The sequence below is a fragment of the Vombatus ursinus genome, unplaced genomic scaffold (genome assembly GCF_900497805.2).
Source record: "Vombatus ursinus unplaced genomic scaffold, bare-nosed wombat genome assembly UNPS02010461.1, whole genome shotgun sequence".
Taxonomy (NCBI): Eukaryota; Metazoa; Chordata; class Mammalia; order Diprotodontia; family Vombatidae; genus Vombatus; species Vombatus ursinus.
Window position 1 is genome coordinate 5,666,151 of NW_020950239.1, and position 24,826 is coordinate 5,690,976.

The 24,826-nt window shown below is 40.0% G+C and overlaps 1 protein-coding gene across 2 annotated transcripts in view; it reads left to right on the top strand.

Moving 5' to 3' along the window:
• The window catches only part of SLC4A4 (solute carrier family 4 member 4), a 392,678-nt gene that overhangs the window by 333,558 nt on the left and 34,294 nt on the right, over positions 1 to 24,826 (top strand). For both annotated transcript variants that reach the window (XM_027854521.1, XM_027854522.1), the window contains exons 16-18: positions 7,760 to 7,951; positions 15,661 to 15,774; positions 16,263 to 16,424. In XM_027854521.1, coding sequence (XP_027710322.1) covers positions 7,760 to 7,951; positions 15,661 to 15,774; positions 16,263 to 16,424 — 468 coding nt within the window. The remainder of the gene's footprint in view (positions 1 to 7,759; positions 7,952 to 15,660; positions 15,775 to 16,262; positions 16,425 to 24,826) is intronic.

The window sequence follows — 24,826 nt, forward strand, 5'->3', positions numbered from 1 at the left end:
TACGCGTGGGTAGATTGGTCACTTATGTAACTTCCTATGAAATGAGATGTTAATATCAAGAGGCGAACCTGAAGGCCTGACTACTTTTCGTAGTTCATAAAAGTACATCCAAACCCAACACTGTTGCTTCCTTGGCACACTAGCGAGCAGATTTATGTATGTGCAGTAACTTTTATGCTCATTTTTAACAGTATTTTTGTGTCGACTTGATCTTAGGTTGTACTGTAATATATAATGTGAGTACTGTAATAGTGGAGACTGCAATATACCTAATCCTAATATGCTTGAATGTTGCCTCTCTTAAACCTACAGAAAAGCAGCATGTCACTGTATACTTTATCCAGCAAGGGAGTGTAAGATCTGAATTGCCCACCACCTAGTACTTCCTTCAAGCCACCAGCCCAGCAGCTATAGTTCTGTAGTCATGTACAGATGTAGTATTCCCAAAATCTGCAGTAACCCCTTTGGCCACTAGAGGCCATTCAGCCTGCAGATGTCTAAATTACAGTTGAACTTCACCAGCTGAGTTTTTATTCTTATTATAACCTGAACACATGTATTACCCTCTTATTGATTTCAATTCTTAATAGCTTCCCCTAGTCCCAAGGTGAGGCTGATAATTCAAAGACAGAGAGAGGATGAGGGCTGGCAAAGCCCATGGTTTCAAGTTGGTTGTGCTGGGTCCAAAACTTATTAGATGATATGGAATATCATTGAAAATATTTAAAAATATGAAATCATAGCACTAGAATTCTTTCTTTATGGCCAGGCTTTCCTCTCTCTGGTCTTGATGTCTCACATTCAGAAGACTCAGACCCTTACATCATACTATGATCATGTAATTTATTAAATATAGCAAAAAACTAAAAGAAAAAAACTCCTATATGGACCTATCTCTCAAACCATTTTCCATTTAACCTATGATCTCTTTGAGGATGGTGAGAAGTTCTTGAATGTACCTCATCTAGCTCATGGAAAAGGGATAATGAGATGGTTGAGGGTCTCGGATCCAGCTCTGGGGGGTAGACTGCACCAAGAGTAGAGAGTGAGGCAGTCTTCTCCCGCCTTTTTGCCCCAGTTCAGTAAGAGTCAGAGTAGCTGTTAATCACAGGACTCAGAATCAATATGGGTCCCCCCCACATTTCAGGGCTTTGGTAGTTTCAGATGGCTGGCAACCCTGGCCATCCTAATGGAAGCCTCAGATTCTCAATCTGCTAACTGGTAGTGGTTGTTTGCTAATCACCACGCAGATCGTGAGGAGCAATCTCAACAACCAGAGAAGGTTAAGAATAGCAGTGAATTCTGTACAATAACATCTGAATCCCATCTCCTCTATCTTATCATGTCTTTCTGCCATTGTGAGCGTGTGCTCCTCAATGCCTCTGGTGAGGTGGAGAGAACTGTCATCATCAGAACCACTCTGCCGATCTCTCTCTCTCCCCGAATTATCATCATCACCCTAAGCCCGGAGGAAAAATAATAAAAATTCTAATGGATAAGGATACCAGTTTGTGTAGTTAGTGGACAGCAGTCCTGCCATTGACATATACTAACTGTTTGACCCTAGGGAACTCTCTCTAAAACTGAAAGCTGCAGAGGTGCCGATCTTCATTGATAGAGGCTGGGAGGTCTCTGGGAGGTCTATCTCTTCTTAACCTTAGTGCCTTCTCTCTGAGAACACCCCCAATTTGTCCTGGGCATATCCTGTTTATATAGATTTGTCTATGGATTATCTTCCACGTTAGATGTAAGCTCCTTTAGGGCAGGGATTCTCATTTGCCTTTCTTTTTATCCTTAGGACTTAGCACAGTGTCTGACACCAAGCACTTAATTAATGTTAGTTGATTGACTGACACCAGTCAAATCATGGACATGGTCCAAAATTTAAAACTTACTGATGGTTGTATGTCTTTGAGAAAGGTTTTCAGGACAGCAGAGATAACGTGAGTGAATAGAAGGAGCCCTTGAAGATGCATGCCGCCTTGCCTTCAGTCTCACCTCTGCCACTAAATTTGTGTGTGCTCTTCAGTAAGTCCTACACCCCTTGTGTCTTCATTGACAAACTATGTGTGTATACTTCAGCCTGGGTATATAACAAAGAGAACAGAGATGGACAAACAAAGCTGGAGGAAGCAAGGTTTTCTTCAAAGATCCCAGCATTCCTCAGAGTTTTGAATGCCCCAGAGCCATCATGATTCATATTAATGAACTATAAAGCAACACTGATCCTCATCCATGGCGGTGGGGCTCAGCGGTCTCCAAGCTGATGTGGCTGAAAACATGCAATGTCCACCTATAACTGTAGTCTTTAGTCATTTTCAGTCACGTCTGACTCTTCCTGACTCCATTTGGAGTTTTCTTGGCAATGTTACTGGAGTGGTTTGCCATTTCCTTCTCCAGTTCATTTTACAAATGAGGAAACTGAGGCAAACAGGGTGAAGTGACTTGCCCAGGGTCACACAGTTAGTAAGTGGCTGAAGCTGGATTTGAACCCAGGTCTTCCTGACTCCGGGCCTGGTGCTCTATCCACTGCACCACCTAGCTGCCCCTACTCTCTTTTTCTAGACCACTGTTATTCCAGTTCTGAAACAGTTGCATCTGCCCTTGTTTCTTCTCCTTTATATTTTCTTTTCCCTAGGTTTGGAATACTGTCTCCTGGTTCTCCTCCCACCTATCTGAGCCCTCCATGGTCTCCTTTGCTAGCTCTTTATCCGTGTCATGTTTGCTAACTGTGACTGTCCCCCAAGTCTCTGTCCTGGCTCCTCTTCTCCCTCTGCACTATTTCCCTCGGTGATCTCATCAGCTCCCATGGATTAAATGGTTATCTTTGCAGTTATTTCTAGACCACTTTGTCCAACCCTAGCCTCTCTCCTAACTTCAAGGCTCACATCTCCAACTGCCTGCTGGACATTTCAGAATGGAGGTCCCATAGTCGCCTCAAGCTCAACACGTCTAAAACAGAATTCGTTATCTTTTCCCCCAAATCCTCTCCCCTACCACAGCTTCCTATTACTGTTGAAAGCACTACCATTATCCCAGTCACCTAGGGTCACTTGTCTCCTCACTACTTCTCTACCCTCATGATCAATCCTTGGCCAAGTTTCATCAATTCTACCTTCATAATCCATCTAGAGGCAATTAAGGAGTGCAGTGGAAAGAACAGGGGACCTGGAATCATTAGGACCTGAGTTCAAATCTGGCCTCAGATACTAGCTGTGTGACCCTGGGCAAATCACTTAACCTCATTTTCCTCATCTGTAAAATGGGGATATCCATAGCACCTACCTCCCAGGGTTGTTGTGAGGATCAAATGAGGTAATTGTAAAGCAATTAGCACAGGGCCTACAGCATAGTATATAGCACATAGTGCTATATACATGTTACCTCTTGTTTTTTGTATAAACCTCCTTCTCTCTTCTGACACTGCCACCATTCTGGTGCAAGCCCTCATCACCTCCTACCTGTATTATTACAATAGACTTTGGGTTTGTCTGTCTTCCACTCAGCTGTCAGACTGATCTTCCTGAAGCACAGATCTGACCCTGTCACCCCCCACCCCATTCAGACGAACTCTAGGGACTTCCTATACCTCCAGGATCAAATATAAAAAAATCTGTTTGGCTTTTACAACTCTTGATAACCTGCTCCTCTTCTACCTTTCCGGCGGTCTCACTTGCACCTTCTACCTTTCCGGTAGTCTTACTGACACCTTACTCTCCCCGTGTGCTCCATGATCCTTGCTGTTCTTCAAGCAAGAGACTCCATCTCTCGACTCCCTACATTTTCACTGGCTGTCCCTCAGACCTGGAATTCTCTCCCTCCTTGTCCCTGCTACCCGGCTTCTCTGACTTCCTCCAAGCGTCAGCTAAAATCCCATCCGCAAGAAGTCATTTTTTTATTGCTGCCAATTCTCGTGTCTTTTCATGAGATTATTTCTAATTTATTCAGGGCTGTGATAGAAGGAAGGACCTCGTCTGGTTCCACGTCCAGCTCCTACTTCCAAATCTGGATTGTGTAAGGAAGCAAAGGAAGCAAAACCTCAGTCAGCTTCCCAGCTAGAAACTCTGGTATGGGAGGTGGTGCTCAGACGGATCAGACCTACCTGCTTCTTAGTAATAACTCCCAAACTCACTCCCACCTTGGTTAATTTCGAGTTCTCTAGATTTGATTTGTAAAGCAGCGGATTTCATAAATCTGATTGTAGAACAGTACATTGTTCTCAACACTATCCCTGGTGAGGAAGGTTCTTTTCCTAAACTCTAAACTATCATCCAGAAATCCAAATCCCATTCTCAGACATCACCTTCACTAGTCAGTCACCTCCCAAATTATTTTTTCTTTCCTCCAGCCCTGGCCCTCAAAGGGCAGCAGTTATGAAAATACAATCTGAGTCCCTATGGTCTTCAATTTCAGGTCCAAGACTTTGTAATCTTTGAAAGAGAATCTTGAAAAAGGAAACTTTCCAGGTTGTTTCTGACTGTGTCCTTTGACTCAAACAAATCACCAGAAGTTGCTGGTTTGGACGAGTCTTGTGCAGCTCTCAGCTACATCTCAGATATATGCCCCTCGAAAACAACAAACCTTTCTGTTGTAGTTGTCAGGTTAACGGATAGATGCTTTAATTCTCCTTTTGGGGGTGGAGAGACACCAAGTCCCAGTACAATTCTCTCTCTTAAACACGGGGACCATCTTAGCCACAGTCAGTAGCCCTAACTCTGGATAATACCATAAGCCTAGGACATGATCATGGCTTCCATCCCTGTATCCTACACATCACTTGCCCTTTCTAGCAGTAAGTGTTAGTGTTTATAGTTTCTTATCCCCCCAGGATTTTGTGTGTAAAGAACATCCCATGCCTCAAAAAACTTTAATTAACATTTTAAAATGTTAATTACTGTGTGATCTTGTTAATCATCACAATGATCTCTAAAGGTAATCCATGAAAAATTGCATGGGCCCATTTCCTAGTAAATTACTTGTCTTCAGTCCCAGATTAGTGAGTTGAGGGAAACAGGACATTCTAAGGAATAATTGATTCACAAAGTAAGTTCAACCTGTGAGTCCTTAACAATAGACATCACACAACTAAGACACTGTTAGTACTGGAGAGTGGCGAGAGTGTTCAGCCCTCCAGTCCTGCTCTCTAGTGGAAGCTATTGGTTAGGAAATGTGCATGATAGCGGCCCCTTCTTCATGAGTCTGTTCTCAAGGTCAGCTAGGGCATAAAGTGCTTTACACCTTAAAGTACAGCTCATCAATGTCCACTATCTTCGAAACTTTCTATCTCCCACTACACCACAGTCTTCACGTAGTCATTGTCTGTGGAATGAAAAACAAAGGAATACTTTAGAATTAGGGTTCTTATCTTTTTGTTTTGGGGCTCCTTTGGCAATCTGGCCAAGCCCATGGATACCCTTCTCAGAATAATGTTCTTAAATGTGTAAAATGAAATACGTAGAACTACAGAGGAGACAGATTATATTGAAACATAATTCTCAAAATTTTTTTTTAAAAAGTTCACCGACCCCAAATTAAGAATTTCTGCTGTAGATGCTAAGGCATATGCTACAGTGTTGTAAAGAGTGACTTTATATAGCAAGAGTTTAAAAGTGATGTTTTAAATTGCAACAAGGAAGAAAAATGTGTATACTTTCTTTTTTTTCCAATCCCTTAACGTAGAAGCTGCTAAGTCTTGTGTTATTCTCACTGTGGCTCCATAATATTTGCATTGTTTCTCTCTGGCTGCTTGCAATATTTTCTTATTTTCTCCCTGACCTTGTGGGGAGTTTTCATTTAGGGGTCTCTTTCAGAAGGTGATCAGTGGATTCTTTCAATTTCCAGTTTACCCTCTAGGTCTAGAATATCACCATCTTAGCTCTTCCATACACATATACATACACACACACACATACACATATACATGCACACACATATATACACACATACATACACACATATATACACATATGTATACATATACACATATACATACACACACACACACTCACACACAACTATTTAGTCTATATATCATCTTGAAAGCCAGGAAGAAATCTTAACTATTTAGGGAGTGGTATTTGTTTATGGTATTAGAATTTAAAGTAAAAATTATGGCACATATTTGCACATTTAAAAATATGATAATTTTGCTAATTAAAATATTTGATAGTGGCTGATTAATCTTTCAAAATCAAAGACTGTACCTTTTAAATGCAGGAAAATCTTGACCTTAATAGTAGGGAAAAGACCTGAAGAAAAATCTGTGTTCAGCAATCTCAAATATAAAGCAAAGTATGATTAATCACCTATCAAAAGTAAAGGTGGATAGGGGAGCCATTATGCAATTCAGTCATTTACACATTTGTGGGAAAATAATGTTATAAAAATTTGCATTCTACTTTAAAAAAAAGTTAACTTGTTTTAACATCTCACTTCTTGAGGACTATAGAGTAAGCTCCTTCAAACCAGGGTTTGTGTTTTGTTATGACCTAGTACCCTTACCCCATACATCACAACTGTCCTGTTAGTAACTACCAGCATTAATGATATGTTGGATATGGGAGAGGATACTCTTGCTTCCAAGGAACAAAGAAGCAGATCCTCACATTTAAAAGGCAGTATTCCATTACCAGATATAAAAAATCTTTAACCATAAAAGAAATTAGCAAACAAACAAATTTTTCTTTACAAGTCGAGATACCCCCTCACCAGACTGAGATAGTAACACCCATTTATCTGAAGGTTAGACATTTGATAGCTTGAGCTCTTTAGACAACAGATGGGAACCTGGAGAGAAAGAGAAAACTTATCTAAGAAGCAGTGATAACTTCAGCACTGAGAGAGCCAGGGGAGTTAATTGTCACTTTTTTTTTTTTTTATACTTTGAAATACGTATTTTCATGCTACTCTCTCTTTTTTTTTATAAATTAAAAAAATTCCTCCAGCATGTTGAGTGGCCACTTTTGGGCGAACTCATTGGAAGCCATGGACCAGAGTCACCTAGGATGGGCATGCAGTGTTGGGGAGCGGTTTGCGGCAATGAAAGGGATGCCCAAATCAATGAGATCACAGATCGATTTGAGCATTATTGAGTAATAACAATTATGAATGTTAGTAATGATGACCCCGAATCATCATAATAAAGTTCAATTGCTTTCAATGTAGACTGCTTTAGAAGGTCCATAAAAGTTCCATAAAAACAAATAAAAGACTGAGAATTTATTTCCAACTTGCTAATATAGTTTTTTTTCCAATTTTTTTAGAGATTAACATCTTTAAAAAATTAGGAGCTGAAGGGTTACTCTTAAGTTATTTGGAAAATTCACTCATCTCAAATGCATTAACCTCTGATACTGTATTACTATGTTTTAAGTTTTCAGCCTACTAATTAGCAATCAGGGTCCTGGAATACATGCTTTGTGTCTGTAACACTGGTAGCTTAATTAAGAACAGATGAAAACTTTGTTAAAATCTTTTTTTTTAATGAAGCTTAAAAGATCTCTCTTGGAACAACAAAGGGGGAAAAGATCTTGGATATTCAAAGACTGAGGATGTTTCTACCAGTTCCATGGTTTGTTTCTTTTAACGAAACATAACTATAGCATGTTGGCTAAATGATCCATTAAATCTGTTTTTTGCATGGATTTATCTTAAGTACTTTGCAAAAACTTATTATGCTTTCAGAACCATCAGGTTGCCATAGGTTGGTGAATGCAAGTTTCTATGCCCCATATAATATTTTTAATTTGTTTTCCTTTAGCCTCATAATACCACCATTGACTGGGAGTCTTTGTCCAAGAAGGAGTGTTTGAAGTATGGTGGGGAGCTCGTGGGCAACAGCTGCAAGTACGTTCCTGATATCACGCTCATGTCCTTTATCCTCTTTCTTGGGACATACACATGCTCTATGGCCCTGAAGAAGTTCAAAACCAGTCGTTATTTTCCAACTCTGGTAAGTCTCTGGGCATTTAAAAGTAGTTCAGGAGGGTCCATCTTGAAAACATCCCCCTCATCATGGGTATGACTAAATTCGCGGATAATAAAAAAAAATAATAATAATAAAACGCCGTCTAAAAACAGACGACAGGTTTTATGACCTTTTTTGGTGTTAACTCTGAATCGACCAGAGTTTGAATCTTTTTTCCGTCAATTGCTATTTGTATGACCTTGGGTAAGTCACTTCATTTCTAGGTCTCAGCTCCTTATCTATAAAATGAGGGAGTTTGGACCAAATGATCTCTGAGGTTTCTTCTAGCTGCAGCTCTACGATGGACCTACCCTGCAGAAAAGTGGCCCCTCACTACCTACACTGTAGGCTCCATGTGTTAAACAAAATCCGGGGTGAATGTCTTTGTGTACACTTTTCTTAGAGCGTCAAACTTAAGGTAAATTTCCATGATGCAATCTCATTCAAAATCAAAGACTTGAATTGAACTCTTTCTTGAGCTTATTTTTTAAGGTTGGAGTCAAAAAGACCTGAATTCAAATCCTGGCTTTGTGGCCCTGGGCAAGTCATGTAACCTCTCTGTGACTCAGTTTCCTAATCTGTAAAATAAGAGAGTTAGACTTGATGAACTCCAAGGGCCTCTTCCAGCTCTAAATTTATGAGCCTGCAGTCTTTATTTTCTTGTCACTGTGGACCCTTCTTTTACCCTCTTTTGGGGGGAATTTTTCATTTATCTGGGGGCAGTGTCCTTTCATTTTTCCTCCCCTTTCTGAAGGAGTCCTTTTTTTTTTTTTTAAGGAGAATAGTATAGGTGCTTTCTGAAATATGAGTAAGGATCTCATGGGCATCTTAAGATCTGCTGAATATCCTATTTCTAATCAATTTAAGAGAACTTTTTTTCAGCTAAGTGTGTAGAGATGATATAACTCCCAAGTTGCTAATGGCTTTGCAGATGTGTAGAATTTCTCCTGTTTTGATAGACCAAGGCCATTTTCCAGTCACACACGACTGTTACACAGAGAAGGAAGGGCAGGTAAAAAAAGGCATTCCCCTGATGGTTTTTCAGTTGTCCTGGTTGCTCTGGGCCAAGTATTCCCAAAATGGCTTGTACCAGCCTGTGATAGGAACAGGGCAAAGAAAAACCAGCACAGAACAAGAACAAAAAAAAAAACCCAGCAAGGGGTAGTTTCCAAAAGTAGCATACTATTTAACATTCTCATTTAAAGAATGTCAACTCACCAGATACCAGCATCTTTCCACAAAATTGGCATCCAGGTATAGCATGAACATGACATAGAAAGAGGATTAGAAGTGAGATGGGGACTGGATCTGTTCTTTTATTGGTTCAGAGAACTTATCACATGCTCCAACAATGTGACATCTTGTCTGTAATTTGGTTAGGTAGAGGGTTGCGTAGGACAATCAGAGTTAAGGGACTTGTCCAAGGTCATGCCGTATATGTCAAAATTAGGACTTAAGTTCAGGGCTTCCTGATTCTAACACCTGTTTTCTCTGGACTCTGCCATGCTGCCTGCTCTGTTAGAATTAGGAGGAAGACGTCCTACACCAAAAGACTTTCACACCTTCTTATTGGTGCTACTCCCATTTGTCAAGATGTATTTCTTGAGATGAGTTTTGTGATCACTACAGACCACCTGTACAGAAAGAGAAAATAGATGAGGAGTTCAAGTTACAAATACTAAGTGCTGACACAGAGGCGTGGTTCAATACTAATGGGAAATTTCAGCTCCCCAGACATGCCAAAGCTCTCTCTCAGCCCAAAACAGAGCCGCTACCAACTTCTTTTCTTGCCTTAATGCAACTTTATCCTTCAGAAAGCAGAGGAACCAACAAGGAGGAATTCTATCTTGGGTCTGATTCTCACCAAATGGGAGGAACCAGTTGCTGGGGTGAAAATGATGAGAACCTCAGTGGGGGAGGGGGGAAGCTTACTGCTTCCTAGAGTTTGTGATAGAAGTTTGGTTGTTTGTTCTTTGTTCTTGAAGAGGACCAAAATGACATCACAGAGTGGTGTCTTGACTTGTGCATGAATTGGATTTAAGGCTGAGCTGCTCAAAGTCATCAGCCTCACTCTCCTCCAGAGTCATCAGAGTCCAGTGGCGAGACGAAAGTCAAGATTTCTAGTAATGGCCCTGGATGCAGTGGGTAACCTTGGCCTTTCTAAATTCAAGTCACACTTTGAGGGTCTTCGGCTCCCAGATCGATATTTTTGTGATGGTAAATTAGTCCGTTTTTTGTCTCAGTTCTTTGTCTAGCCCTTAGTGAGAGAGGAGGAAAGGAAATCTGGACATAATTGGATATGCACTCTAGATTTTGAAGGGTTCAGAGGAAATATAGGTAGTATGCCCTGGATTAAAGTTCTACAAGAGAATTCAGTGAGGGTAGGAGGCATGGACAGAGAACCCTCAAGAATGACATTCCAAAGATATAAGAAGAATAAATTGAGAAAAAAAAAAGGGAGGGAAGGGAGTTGTCTGAAGAGGCCAATGTGTATATACAAAGAACCCACCAACTGATTTCTACTGTTAAAAGATATTTACAGAAGATGGAAGCAAGGGAAAATGAGATGATGAAGCAATAATTGTTCATCTGTAAAACTCTTTCTTTCTTTCTTATTTTGCTATTATTTTCTTTGCCAGAGGAGAATGAATCATCTTTATATTGGAAAGAACAGAAGAGAAATGGCTGATGGGGAGTCGATTTCCTAAGTAATTAAGGAGATAGTAAAAGAAAACCTAACCAGCCTTGATAAATATGCTTCCTTCCACAAATGGAACTGGTGGATGAAATTGCTAAACCACTGTCTGTGATACAGGGAAAATTACATACAGGATGCTCCAAAAGTCTTGGAGTAGTTTTAAGCATTCATAACCATTAATGATCCCAGGCTTTTGGACTATCCTGTAAAACAAGAGAGGCACCCCAGGACTAGAAAAGGACAATGATCGTTAGCATTTAGTATTTATAAAATACTTTATGGTTAGTAACACACTCTACAAATATTGTCTCAGTTGATCCACCCGACAACCCTGGGAGGTAGGTGCTGTGATTATCAACCCCATTTTACAGATGAGGAAACTGAGGCAAAGGTGACACTTTAATCATCAAATTAGTAAGTATCTGAGGAATGATTTGAACTCAAGTCTCCTGGACTCAGACTATCCACTGTAGCAACTAGCTGCCTTGCTAATGCCCAAGATTTTTTTTTCTTTTAAAGAGAGGGCAGAAAGAATGGATTTGACAAATAAGAGGCCAATGAGTTTGACTTTGATTCTCAGTAAAATTCTAGAAAGTGTTATTAAGGATATGGTTAGAGAATGTCTAGACAGAGACTTCTCATTTGTCTGAAGCCTCTGTGTCTCTAGAGAGAAAGAGTCTCAACATAGGCCTAGGGTCAAGTCTGGGGCCATTTTTCCAGAGTACACCTTTGTCCTTCCTGGTGGTGTGGTCCTCTCATTTATGGTGAGTACTTGCTCAGAATGTGATGAAAATCAGCACTTATCTTGAGGGGAAAAAAAAACCTACTATAAAAGTACAGACATAAGGAAACTCCTCCCATGATCCTTCAGCTCCTCCTTCCAACTGGGAAAAGGCTGCCTTGCTGATAAGGAGCTACATGTAAACATGGAGATAACAGTACTTGTATCCTACATCCAAGGCAGTGAGGTAGCACAGTGGATAAAGTGCCAGGTCTGAAGTCAGGAAGACTAATCTTCACGAGTTCAAATTTGACCTCAGATACTTAGTAACTGTGTGACCTTGGGCAAGTCACTTAACCCTGTTTGCCTCAGTTTTCTTTTCTGTAAGATCTGCTGGAGAAAAAAATGACAAACCATTCCAATATCTCTACCAAGAAAACCCGAAATAGGGTAGCAAAGAGTTAGCTGACCCATTGCATTATTGTTATCATTACTAATTGTGTTTTTTACTTCTTTTATAATATGATAATATAATACTTCCTATTATCATCACTAACAGGCCAGAACATATACAATTTGTCATCCAAAAGCTCATTTATCATATTATTTGGAATGTAACACCAAGAATACGGGAAGAATATAAGAGAAAGGAGCTGTTTGGAGAAATTTGACATCAGAAATGAGTATCATATTTATTGATTGCTTACAGGTTGCCTTATACCGCATTAGTCACTTATATCAGCATCCCCTCCAGTGAGAACAGCTCCGGAGGCGAAGTATTCTTTTGTCGCGGCTAATTTAGCAACAGCAGTAATTCTGCAAAATGAAAACAGAATGCTCTCTTGGGTTTCAGGAAGATTAAAATCACTTCTCCCCCTCAAAGATTAATCGGCTTCTCATTGTTGCTGTCCCCTATTGTGGCTATTTCAATAATTAATACTGCAGCATCCCTGGTGAAGTGTGTGACTGTAATGGGTTTCTTAGGTGGTTGTTTTGCTAAGCAGTAAGGGATAGATTAGGGCTCTTTGAGAGGCCTTCCCCAGCTCACTCTTGCTTTTAGCCTTTTGTTTTGGCATTTTTGATGATTATGTAAACAGGCTGCTCCTATCCTAATTCACTAAGATATCTCCCAATTAATTCTGCAGGGAATGAGGATCTCTCCTCTGCTCTGCATTTTCCTCCTTACCTCCAAAAAGAAGGTGGGCAAGGGGGAAGAAAACCTTCTGAACTGGTCAATTATTCCATTCAGCACATATGCTGGAGTTTAGGGATTTGGGGTTTTGTATTTTGTTTCTTTTTGCTGACATCATCTTTTTTAAGGACCTTGGCTGAAGGGGTGGAGAATGACATATGCTGAAACAGCTGTTTAGTCACCATATTTGCATTTTTGTTTTCTGCTAAAAAAAACAAAGCCATGCCAAAACAAACAAACAAACAAAAAAACAACTCACTCCCTCTTGGGTTGTGCACTGTGTTTGGCTTGGCCAACAGGAGTGGAAGATTGGTCACCGGCTGATGTATGAAGAGGGAGCCAGAAGAGATCCCAAGCTCTCTTTGAGTGGGCCCCCACAAGCAATGATGCTGGGCCACACTTGTCTGAGGCTCCTCAATCCACAGGAGAGGGCAGATGATCTTGTGGGAGCAGATTTTCTCATGAATGGACTGGCACATCTAGTCACTGCCAGAAGTAGGTGATAGGGAGGTACAGCCTTCAGAGTGTCTTAATAGATTTAGATTTGGTTTGATTTCTATATTTTTTAAATATTGCATTTCCTTTGGGTTTGAAAGTAGGCCAAATTTGATGGAATGCACGTATGTTTAGAGGGCAGGATATGGATGATGGTCCAGCAAAGGAGACTTAGAAGGAGTGGTTGGGGAGTAGATGAAAAACCAGGAAGGGGTAGTATCTGACCCCTCCCCCCAAAAAACCTCATCAACAACAACAAAGAAGAAGCCATCAAGGAAGAGAACATAGAGCCGAGTATCAAATGGTGAAGAAGGGTAAGGACTGAGAAAAAAGGCCATTGAATTGGGCCATTAAGAGACCATTGGTAACATTGTAGACAACAAGGTCGCTTGAGTGATAAGGTCAAGAACAAGACGAGAAGGGAGTGAGAAGAGTGAACGGAGGCAAGGAGAATGCTCCACAATGATGATATGTTTGGCATTCGAAGCCCTTCACGATCTGCTTCCAGCTTATCTTTCTAGATGGATTTCATGGTATCTGCCTCCCTCCACACACACAGGTTCTATGTGCCATTTGGCCTACTTAGTGCTCCCCATAAACAACAGCTCATCTCTTACCTCCATGTTTTTGTCCGTGGTGTGTCCCATACTTGGAATGCTCTCCTTTCTCACCTGTGCTTGTTAGAATCCCTAGTTTGCTTCAGAGTTCAGCTCAAAGGCGACCTCCTCCAAGAGTTCTTACATCATTCACCTTTAGTATTCCCCTACTAATTAGGGCAGCTAGGTGGTGCAGTGGATAGAGCTCCAGGCCTGGAGTCAGGAAGACTCATCTTCATGAGTTCAAATCCATCCTCAGACGCTTACTCGCTGTGTGACCCTGGACAAGTCATTTAATCCTATTTGCCTCAATTTCCTCATCTATGAAATGAGTTGGAAAGGAAATGGCAAATCACCCTAGTATCTTTGCCAAGAAAAATTCCAAAATGGAGTCACAAAGAGTCAGACACAAATAAAATGACTAAATAACAAAAAATGAGTATTCTTTTTCTCATTCCTCACCCAAATTACTTTGTATTATTTTAATATTGAATTAATATTGAACATATTTTTCTCCCCCACTACAATGTAAGCTCCTTGAAATCAAGAACTGTTACGTTTTTGTTTTAGTTTCTCTGGTGCCTAGGACAGTAACTGACACATAGTAGGTGCTCAATAAATGCTTGTTGAATTGAATGCTTAGAACCACAAGGTAGGCCAGTATGTTGATATATAGTACTTTAAGATATGCAGAGCACTTTCCTCAAAACGATCTGATGGGACAGGTAGCACTCATATTATCTTCTTTTCTCAGATGAGAAATCTGAGGAGGCGTCAAAAAGTTAAATGACTGGCCCATGATCATAGTCATTTTCTGAGTCAGGATTCAGACTGAGGTATTTTGACTCCACATCCAATACTCTTTTCCTTATGCCATATTGCTTCTCACCAGATTAGGGAATGGCTAATCATTTCATTACTCTGTAAATAGAATTGATGAAGGCGAGATAAATCTGGAGCCAAATCATGGAGGCCTTGAATGCCAACCTAAAAAAATTGTATTTTTTTTATCCTACAGGAAATGGGGAGCCCCTAAATGCTTTTGATGAAAGATTTAGGTGATTAGACCCATGCATTAGGAAAATGACTTTGCCAGCAATATGAAGAATAAATTGATAGAAGACAGAGAGGATTTAGTGGGTTATTATATTTGTCCACGAAAGAAGACCTTGGTTAGAGTAGTGGGGGTGGACAATAGGAGACAGATATGAGATATTGCTAGAATAGAATCAATATGAATATCAATAGAATCGATACCATGGATTGACAAAGTAAGAAGATCCAAAGTAGACTCCACGATCATGAACCTGGGTCCAAGCTCCAAGGTCGTGAGCATGGTGATGACATCTGCAGAAATAAGAATTTTTTTAAGCAAAGATAATAAATTCAGTTCAAGACATGTTGAGTTTGAGGGCTAAGTGGGATGCCAAGGAGATGAGGGTGTGGGTTACTCCAGAGTATCAGAGGCTCCAGAGAAACCAAGGAGGTTGAATACTGTTAAAAGTCATTGGATTTGGTGATGAGGTCATTAGTAAGTAATATTTGAATAGTGTTTTGTAGTTTTCACCTCACTTTAATACATGTTTGTTTGATCACAATTTGCATTCCTTTGATGGTTTCTTTTTTTCATGAGTGAAAAAGCTTTGATTAAGCACTTACTTGGGTCAAAAAACTGTAATCTCACTAGGAGTGGTGTATAATCTCTCTATATTGTTCCAGATCTAAAATGCCATTTTTCTGCTCTATCAAGTTCTAACCTTGGACCTATTTTAGCACGGTATCAGTTCATCAGGATTGAACAATCAAGTGACAACATAATTTAAACAATGACCAAATCCCAGTATGATTCCTCCAGTCCATAACTGAGACAATGATAGGATTACCTTCATGTAAAGAAAGCTTCATTCTTATGGAAATCGAGCAACGTGATGGGCAGATGAGGCAACGTTTTGGGTATCAACCTAGTCAATGATATTTTATTTTGTCTTTTAGGCAAGAAAACTTATTAGCGACTTTGCCATTATCCTGTCCATCTTCATTTTTTGTATTATCGACGCCCTGGTAGGTGTGGACACCCCGAAACTAATTGTGCCAAGTGAATTCAAGGTAGGTGGAGCTTCTCTCTCTCTCTCTCTCTCTCTCTCTCTCTCCTTTTCATCTCACAATGTCTCTTTCTCTCACTGTCCATCTCTGATTCTGTCTATCTCTTTCTCGTTATCTGTCTCTGTTTATCTCTGTCTCTCTCTGGGCCTGTCTACCTGTCTCTCCACTTCTCTTGATACGTAGATGCTGTTGGGTTTCTTTGCCCTTAGTTCTGTAAACTGATGTATCTCCCTGTGAACTAGCTTTGTAGAATTATTCATTGGTCCCCTAAAAAACATTAGATCTGGGACAGAGGGGCTGGGATCATTCTTGTCTGTATGGGCCATGAAACAATGTATGTTGACTGATGAGTCTTTAGACATATCCAAATGAAAACCATAGAGGCAAAAGTACTTTTCAGGGATTGATTTATCCTTACTTGGTGGGCATGCTCACCTCGAAATTATTATGGTTATTCTGAAGTTTTCCCTCCTTTCTTTTTGTTCTCAAAGCCAACAAGTCCCAACCGAGGCTGGTTTGTCCCACCCTTTGGAGGGAACCCCTGGTGGGTATATCTTGCATCTGCTATTCCTGCCTTGCTGGTCACCATCCTGATTTTCATGGACCAACAAATCACAGCTGTTATTGTCAATAGAAAAGAACATAAACTCAAGGTGAGTTTCCTTCTATTATAACGTGTAGTTGTTTACACCTTTTGCTACCATTGTAATAAATGTCTTTTACTCTCATAAACATCCCTTCTAAAGCTCTAATTATCATAGAATCTGAAATTCAGAACAATAAGAAACCTTAGAGATCATCTAATAATTAACCTTTACGTAGTGCAAAGTGTTTTCTAAATATCTCATTTTGTCTTCACTACAACTCTGAGAGGTAGGTGCTATTATCATCCCCATTTTACAGATGAGCAAACTGAGGTAATCAGAGAGGTAAAATGACTCAGCTAGTAAGTGTCTGAGTCTGGATTTGAACACAGGGTGTTCCTGACTCCAGGTTCAGTAGTCTCTACGTTGTGTTACCCAGCTGCCCCCATTTCAGAAAAGTCAAAAAGTGCTGCCTGGGTCCAAAATAAATTGATGTTGCATAAATAAGTAAATTGATAAATTAATGTACTAATAGCACAGTGGATGGAGTGCCCAACCTGGAGTCAGAAAGACTCATTTTCATGAGTTCAAATCCAACCTCAAACACTTACTAGTTGTGTGACCCTGGACAAGTCACTTACCCCGTTTGCCTCAGTTTCCTCATCTGTAAAATGAACTAGAGGAGGACGTGGCAAACCACTCCAGTGTCTTTGCCGGGAAAACCCCAAATCAATTCACAAAGAATCAGACACACCAGAAAACAACTGAAAACATAACAGCAAGCCCAATAGGGCTCTCACAGCCACAAGGCAACCCTTTCGCATCTCCTTGAGTCACTCTCCCACCCAATGCATTTCTGCCTTCTCCACTTCTCTAGTATGTTTGCTTCTTTCTTCTCAAACGACTATCACCTTAATGCAGATTCTAATCATCCATCCCCTGACCTCTTACAATAGGCTCCGTATTGACTACTGGGCTTCCAGTCTATCCTCATTCCTGTCCATCTTCCACTCAGCTGTGGAAATGATTTATTTCTAGAGCGTAGGTCTGCCCGTGTCACCCAAACTCCAGTGGCCTCCTGTTCCTTCCAGAATCATATGTAGCGGTCTGTTTGACATTTAAAACTCTTCACAACCTAGACCTTTCCTGCCTTTTCATGCTTTTTTTGCTTCCACAAATTCTATGATCCAGTGATCCTGGCCTACTTGGACTTCCTCCCAGAGGACCCCCCATTTCCTGACTCTGCACATTTGCATTGGCTGTCCCCAATGCTTAAGATGCTTTTGCTCCTCACCTCTGCCAACTGCTTTCTGTCATGACTCAGCCCAAACCTCACCTTCTGCGGGAAATAGAATTATTTGCTTGTTGTCTCCTCCATGTAAATGTAAGCTTCCGAAGGCCTTTCTTTGTACTCCTAGTGCTCAGCACAGTACTAGGCACGCTGTAAGTGCTTAAAAAATACTTGCAGGATATCTGACTGACTGACTGACTCAAATATTTATTTGCTTATTGATTAATTGATAGATGAGTGGACTAGTTTCCTACTAGTTTCCTGCTGGCTAACACACCCAGATGCTGTCTCTGGGTGTTATTGGAAAAGCCACTACAAAATCAGCAAGCTCTGGTAACACTCTCATTTTCTTACACACGGAAGTTGTAAATGATTCATTTCTAGAAGTCAGCATTTTTCCCCCCAATGACCATCTCTGGCTATGTATATCAGATATATAAATCTTTAGGGATATGAAGAAGACAGAGGCAAGACATTGGGGGAAAAGAACAAGTTTGTTTCCAGGTGGTAATGCATTATATGATTAGTTTTCATCAGACATCAACAAATACTTTATATAGCTGCATTTTGTAGGAAATTATTTTCATAATTGCTAAGTGTCATGAAAATAGAGACTTGAAAATGATTCAGTTAGGAAAAAATGAATAGTAACATTGACTTTCCTTTGCCTTAGAGCTATTTCTAATCACAATAATTTTTGCCCTGCATATATATATATACATATACACACACACATAAACATTTATATATATATATATATACACTATATATATATTATATATATATTGCTTGTCAAATACCACTGGCTGTCATTGTGTACTGGAGAAACACAAGGTGTTCTCCAGAAGAGAAGATTATATCTATCTCCATTAGATTGGTAACAATCTTTTAATTTAAACAATGACTTGATATTATCTGCATAGTTATGCCTAGAACAAAACATCTTAAACTGGGGTTCATAGACCCTCAAGGAGTGTCTATAGATAAATTTCAAGGAGTCCATGATTATTTTGTCTTTCCTCTAACTGAAATTTAGTATTGCCTTTATGATTTTTTTAAAAGTGATTTTGAGAAGGGATCCTTAGGCTTCAACAGACTTCCAAAATGGTCCATGACGTGAAAGGTTTTAAGGACCTTCGGCTAATATGGATTGGCTATGCTAGTTCACCCAGCCACACCTGGCCCGGCCCTGATACAGATGTCAGCAACAATTCCGAGTTCAGGTCTATGAGCTGTGAGCTTTTGAGAAAACTGCTGAATCTCTGTTTTCTTTTTCACAAATGAAGGAACATTCCTTTTTCTCCCTCCATCTCTGAAAAGTGTTGTGCCAACGTGTCAGAGGGATAGAGGTGTAGAGTAGACAAATAAAAAGCTCTTGTCACGTTTAGAATTGCTTATTTGGAAACATTCCTCTCAGTAACGTGGGCTGCTGACTGAATGCAGTCATTTTTTTTTTTCCTCTTTTCCACCTGCGGATAGAATAGTATCAAAGGGCATTTCACCATGAATGTAATCGCTCCAAAAGCTGTTCCCTCCAGGGTAAATTGTGCTCACATGGAGTTAAAGAAGGACAGTCAATTAATCACAGGAGAGCTGTGGTCCCGTCTCTAATTTGGAAAGCTGAGGACTACTTGAAAATGATTAAGAAGAGAAGGCTTGAGATGCCGAGCGAGGCAAAAACATTACGATATTAAAAGCAGCATGTTTTCAGCGAGCATTTGTTGCGGCACTGAGTCAAGCCGAGCTGGCTGGCTTGCTGCTCACATCAGTATCGGACCCATTTATCTCCTTTACTGAACAGCTTTGTAACGGTGTCAGAATGCCAGAGTCCTTGGCTTTCGTTGGCCCTCACTCTGCTTGGTTATTTCTTCCAGCATTCCTGCGGGGACCTCTTGAATAAATCAGAGTTCATAGAGGTCCTGACTTTTCCAAGGTCAGTCACAGAGCCATTAGCAGAGTCAGAAAAGAGAATCTGGGAGCTCCTCCCTTGGAATCTAATATCTCTTCATTAGACCGAAGCATGTCTCCAGAGGAAACAGACTCAGAGTAGGGGTGAAGTAAGGGTGGGGGACTAGAAGTGCAGCGATGAATTTCCAGAATTTCCAGAAAACCCCAAATGATGTGGTGATGATTGTCAAATACAGCCCTTCCTTTCCATTTTCAATGGCACCATCATTTCCCAGGCCACTCTAAATGAGGACTGTATTACCTCACTCTGCTCTAATGTAATAATGAGGTCAGACCTGATCTCTTTGCCTATCGTCTTCCATTCCCTCCCCAATCCATCCTGTACACCACTGCCAGATTCTTTTCCCTAAAACACTACTCTGATACTGCCATTCTCCCCTGCAAAGATCTTCCCTCGGTGGTTTCCCACGCATGCTGAATCAAGTGCCGATGCTTCACCGTCCATGATTATATCTCAATGCCCTTCCAATGCCTTTCGTATTCCCTTACTAAGCCTCCGCAGTTGCCTTGTGCTATAGCTAGATTGGAAAATTAGCAACAAGCATTGCTCCTTTCCAGTCCTGAACATTTGCAAATGGCTGGAATTCCCTGGCCCCTGTCGCTGACTACCAAAATTCGATCCATCATTCAAGACAGCTGCTTCTTCCATGCCCATGCAGTTTTTCCTGAATGTTTTCCCCTTATTTCCCCTTCTCCCTCTTTCCCTTCAATTTCCCATGACACAGTCTTTATTTCTCTGTTGACACTTATTACACACTGCCTTTTACAGTAGTTTTTGGACTTCTGTAATTTCATTGGGGTGGGTACTTCTTAACCACTGCAATTCAACTTCAAGGCAATTCAGTCTAACAGATGCAGATTAGTAACTGGTTTTGCAAACTGCATGACGCTCAACGTGGCAGGACCCAAAGATAAACGATACACAGACTGGTTTTCATTGAGTGTACAGTATGATGGAGAGAAAGATAGACACACTAAGTCAAACCGTCAACTAGCATTTAGTAAGAAATTCTTGTGAGCTGGGAATACAAAGAAAGGCAAAAGTAGTCCCTGCCCTCAGGGAGCTTACATCCTAATGGGGAAGACAATATAATATGACACAACACAACATTTTACACAACACAACATTTTATACAACACAACACAATATTTTACATGTATATATTATATAGTTATATACTGTTATTATAATATATTATATCAATGTAATTATAACATAATTACATATATTAATATATGTGTATGTTCATTTATATTCGTTACACATTTATAACATTTCATATTTAATATTTATAATAATATGTATTTCAATATCTTCATTTATAAAATTTATGCTATAATATAATGAGATATATACTATACAATATAATATAATATCTAATACTATAATATTATGAGCTTATGTTATATATTTATATTATATTAAACATATTACTATTACAAAATCCTGTGTCTATATAATGTAATATTTATATGCTACAATATTTAATTATTCCAGTATACCCTGTCATGTATTATATTTATATTACATATAACTATAATATTTATAAATATATTCCTATAACTATGCTATTGATATATATTAACATATGCTATATATATGCTTTAGCCTCGTATTCATGACTCTTCATTACTTCCCAAGTGCCCTTTCCAGGCTTATTCCCTTAGTCAGCCTCCACACTTGCCCTGTGTTCTGACCAGATTGGACAGTTAGCACTGACCTTGTCTCTTTCTAGTCCTGTACATTGCACATGGCTGGAATTCTCTGGCCCCTGTCTCTGACTACCAAAATTCCAATTAATCATATTGTATAAATAGTATATACAACTATACTATTCATATATTATGTAATTATTTGATTATATGTGTGTATATATGTACATATGCACATATATACATACATATGTGCATAAACATGTGCATATATACATGTGTGCGTATGTATATATATATACATGCACACACATATACACATATACATGCAGAGAAGGTGGAAGGGAATCTCAGAGAAATGGGATTAGTAGCTAATGAGATCAGGAAAGACGTCTATCAGAAGGTGGCACTTAAGTCTTGCGGAAAGCCAAAGCTTCTGAAGAGGGAGGACATTCTAGGCAAGAAGATGGGGAGTGCTGGAGATGGTGTTCCTGAGGTATGCAACACTTTGCTAGACTCCTTTGAATATTTCATGAGAGGGAAGAGGAAAAGGAATAAACATTTATTAAGCACCTACTATATGCTAGGCACTGTGCTAAGCTTTTTAGAAATATCTCTTTTGATCTTCATAACAACCCTTCGAGGTAGGTGCTAATATCTGGCAGTTGAGCAAACTAGGCTAAACAGAGGGATTTTCCCAGGATCACACAGCTAAGGTTTGAGGCCAGCTTTGAACTCAGGTTTTGGTAACTCCAGGCCCAGAACTCTATGCCCTGTGGCACCCCCTTGTTGCCTCTGAGTACTTCTGGACACCAGTTGTCCATCATTCTCCCTCTCTTGATTCATGATTAGCCCGGCCACCCCCTTTTTTTACATTCCTTCACACTACATTTTTTTTTTTTTTGCTTTCTGGTGAGGCAATTGGGGTTAAATGACTTGCGCAGGGTCACACAGCTAGTAAGTGTCAAGTGTCTGAGGCCAGATTTGAACTCAGGTCCTCCTGACTCCAAGACCGGAGCTCTATCTACTGTGCCACCTAGCTGCCCCCACACTACCTTTTACATCACTTCTTGAGTGCAAGGCATCATTGGTAAGGTGCTTGTTGCAACCTGCCAATACCATCATGTGTCTTTCCATTGACTTTTGGGTCATCCCTAGTCTTTTTTTTTTTTTTGTGATTAAGTGAATATCTACAAACATCAGTTGCATCCTCATCAAAAGTTATATTCTGCTATTGGATCATTCAGGCTTGGAGTGGTAACAGGGCAGGAATGTGTTGGAGCCAACTCCTATGGGTTGCTAAGAGCTGATTGTTAAATTTTCAGTGTGAGCATTCACACCTTGGAAATTGGCAAATGCTGTAAATTAGGGCTTGGTTTATTGTTTTGTTGATTTTCTAGACTAAGAAAATGATAGAGAAAACATTAATAATTCAGGTTGAACTTAGAAGTGTGGCCTCCTAGAAAGCTGGTTGTTAAACATGTTATCAGAACACCCTCAGAAAAGTGTCAGGACTAAGTTTAATGGGGCAGTTTTTTTTATTCTTGTACCAGAAAATAGTTTGGACGAAAAAGCCTTGGTTATTTATCCTTTGCCGCACCTAGCATAATACTATCCAAGTAATATGATATAGGAAGGCTTCCTTTATAGGAATAGATGGGATAGGTAACACCTAAGATCCCTTCAGGCTCTAAAATAATGTGATTTTTGTGACAGAAAGGGCTCAATAAATACTTGGTGAGTATTTGGGTTATTCATGGTTTCTATTCTGTGTTATTCTATTCTGTGTTATTACCTCTTTCCATAATGGCTTCACAGGCCCCTCGAACACTAATAGTGAGTATCATTGGTGATGACTGGGGAGCACCAAGCCTCATGACTTCTGCTTGGCCTCCTTGCTGCCAGGGAGAGCCTAGATATCCATTATAGACCACTAGGATTTTTATTTTTTTGTTTTGTTTTTTAGTGAGGCAATCGGGGTTAAGTGACTTGCCCAAAGTCACACAACTAGTAAGTGTCAAGTGTTTGGTCTGAGGCTGGATTTGAACTCAGGTCCTCCTGACTTCTGGGCCGGTGCTCTATCCACTGTGCCACCTAGCTGCCCCGGACTTTTTATTTTTATAGAACCTTCAAATGCCTTCCTTTTGTCTTAAGAGAATGATCAACCCACATTATGTAGACCTTACTCAACTTCAAAAGTCAATATTAGCCTTTAGGACTCAATTAGAGTCCTAAAATTACAGAAAATTGAACCTGTTTTTGCCATGTGTTAGTGAAAACAGACTTTTTTCCATGTAAGTTCATCTCCATCATCAGTGAACAGTGACTAAGCTCATCACAGTATAGGATACTGTTCAAGGTTTGGGGATATGAGACATAATTCCTATAATCATAGAGGAAGGGAGGGAATGAACATTTATTGAATGTGTGCTATATGCCTGGCACTGTGCTAAGTTTACAAATATGACCTCATTTGATCCTCACAACAACTCTAGGAATTAGGTGCTATTATGATCCCCATTTTAGAGTTGAAGAAACTGAGGCAGACAGAGGGTTAAGTGACTTGCCCAAGGTCACACAGCTAGTAAGTGTCTGTCTGCAGCTGGATCTGAATTCAGGTCTTCCTCTCTCCAGGCCCTATCTACTGTACCATCTAGCTTACTGAGGATGCAGGACATTTATGTAAACACAAAACAACAAAGCCTGGGTAGCATATGCTCCATGTTGAAACCTAGAGGCTGTTGGGAAGGCTTCTTAGAGGAAGTGAGATGTGAACTAGGCCCCCCAAAGAAGAGTCAGGTGAAGAGAGGGGAGAGAGATCAGGAGAATGGTGGAGAGCAAGGACTTGGCCGGATGACTTAGGAATTAGTGTGTAGATGAGCAGGGGGCTCTTGTGGGGAGTGGTCAGAGATACACTGCAGCAGGACGCTCCACTTACCTCTTTGTAGCTCCTGCTTCTGTATGTCTACTAATGAAACACTTGGTTTTGGAATCTGTGCCATTACCGTATGTGGAGCCTCACAAATGGGCAGGAATAAACAGGTTTGCTCTGCATCATTGAGGGAACACTCGTGGACCCATTGGACCCCTGGGAACACTGGCAGGATGAAAGAATATTGGCTTCAGAGTCAGATGATCTGAGTTCAAATCCTACCTTTGATATTTCCAATCAAAGTGACCTTGGGCAAGTCACTAAATTTCCTCATCTCTAAAAATTATATACATACACCCCCCATATAAATGTATAAGTATATATCTATATCTATATCTACACTCATATATATACTCACATATAGATATATAGTATATATACAAACACATATAATATATACGATATATTATATATAATGTATACACTATACACATACACAAGTGCCTATGTGTGTATACATATATACACACGTGTGTACACATATATACACGTGTGTACACATACATACACGTGTGTGTATATGCATGTATGCACATGTGTTTGTGCATGTATACACGTGTGTATATGTGCGTGTGTGCACGTGTGTGCATGTACACACGTGTGTGTATGTGCATGCATGTATGTATG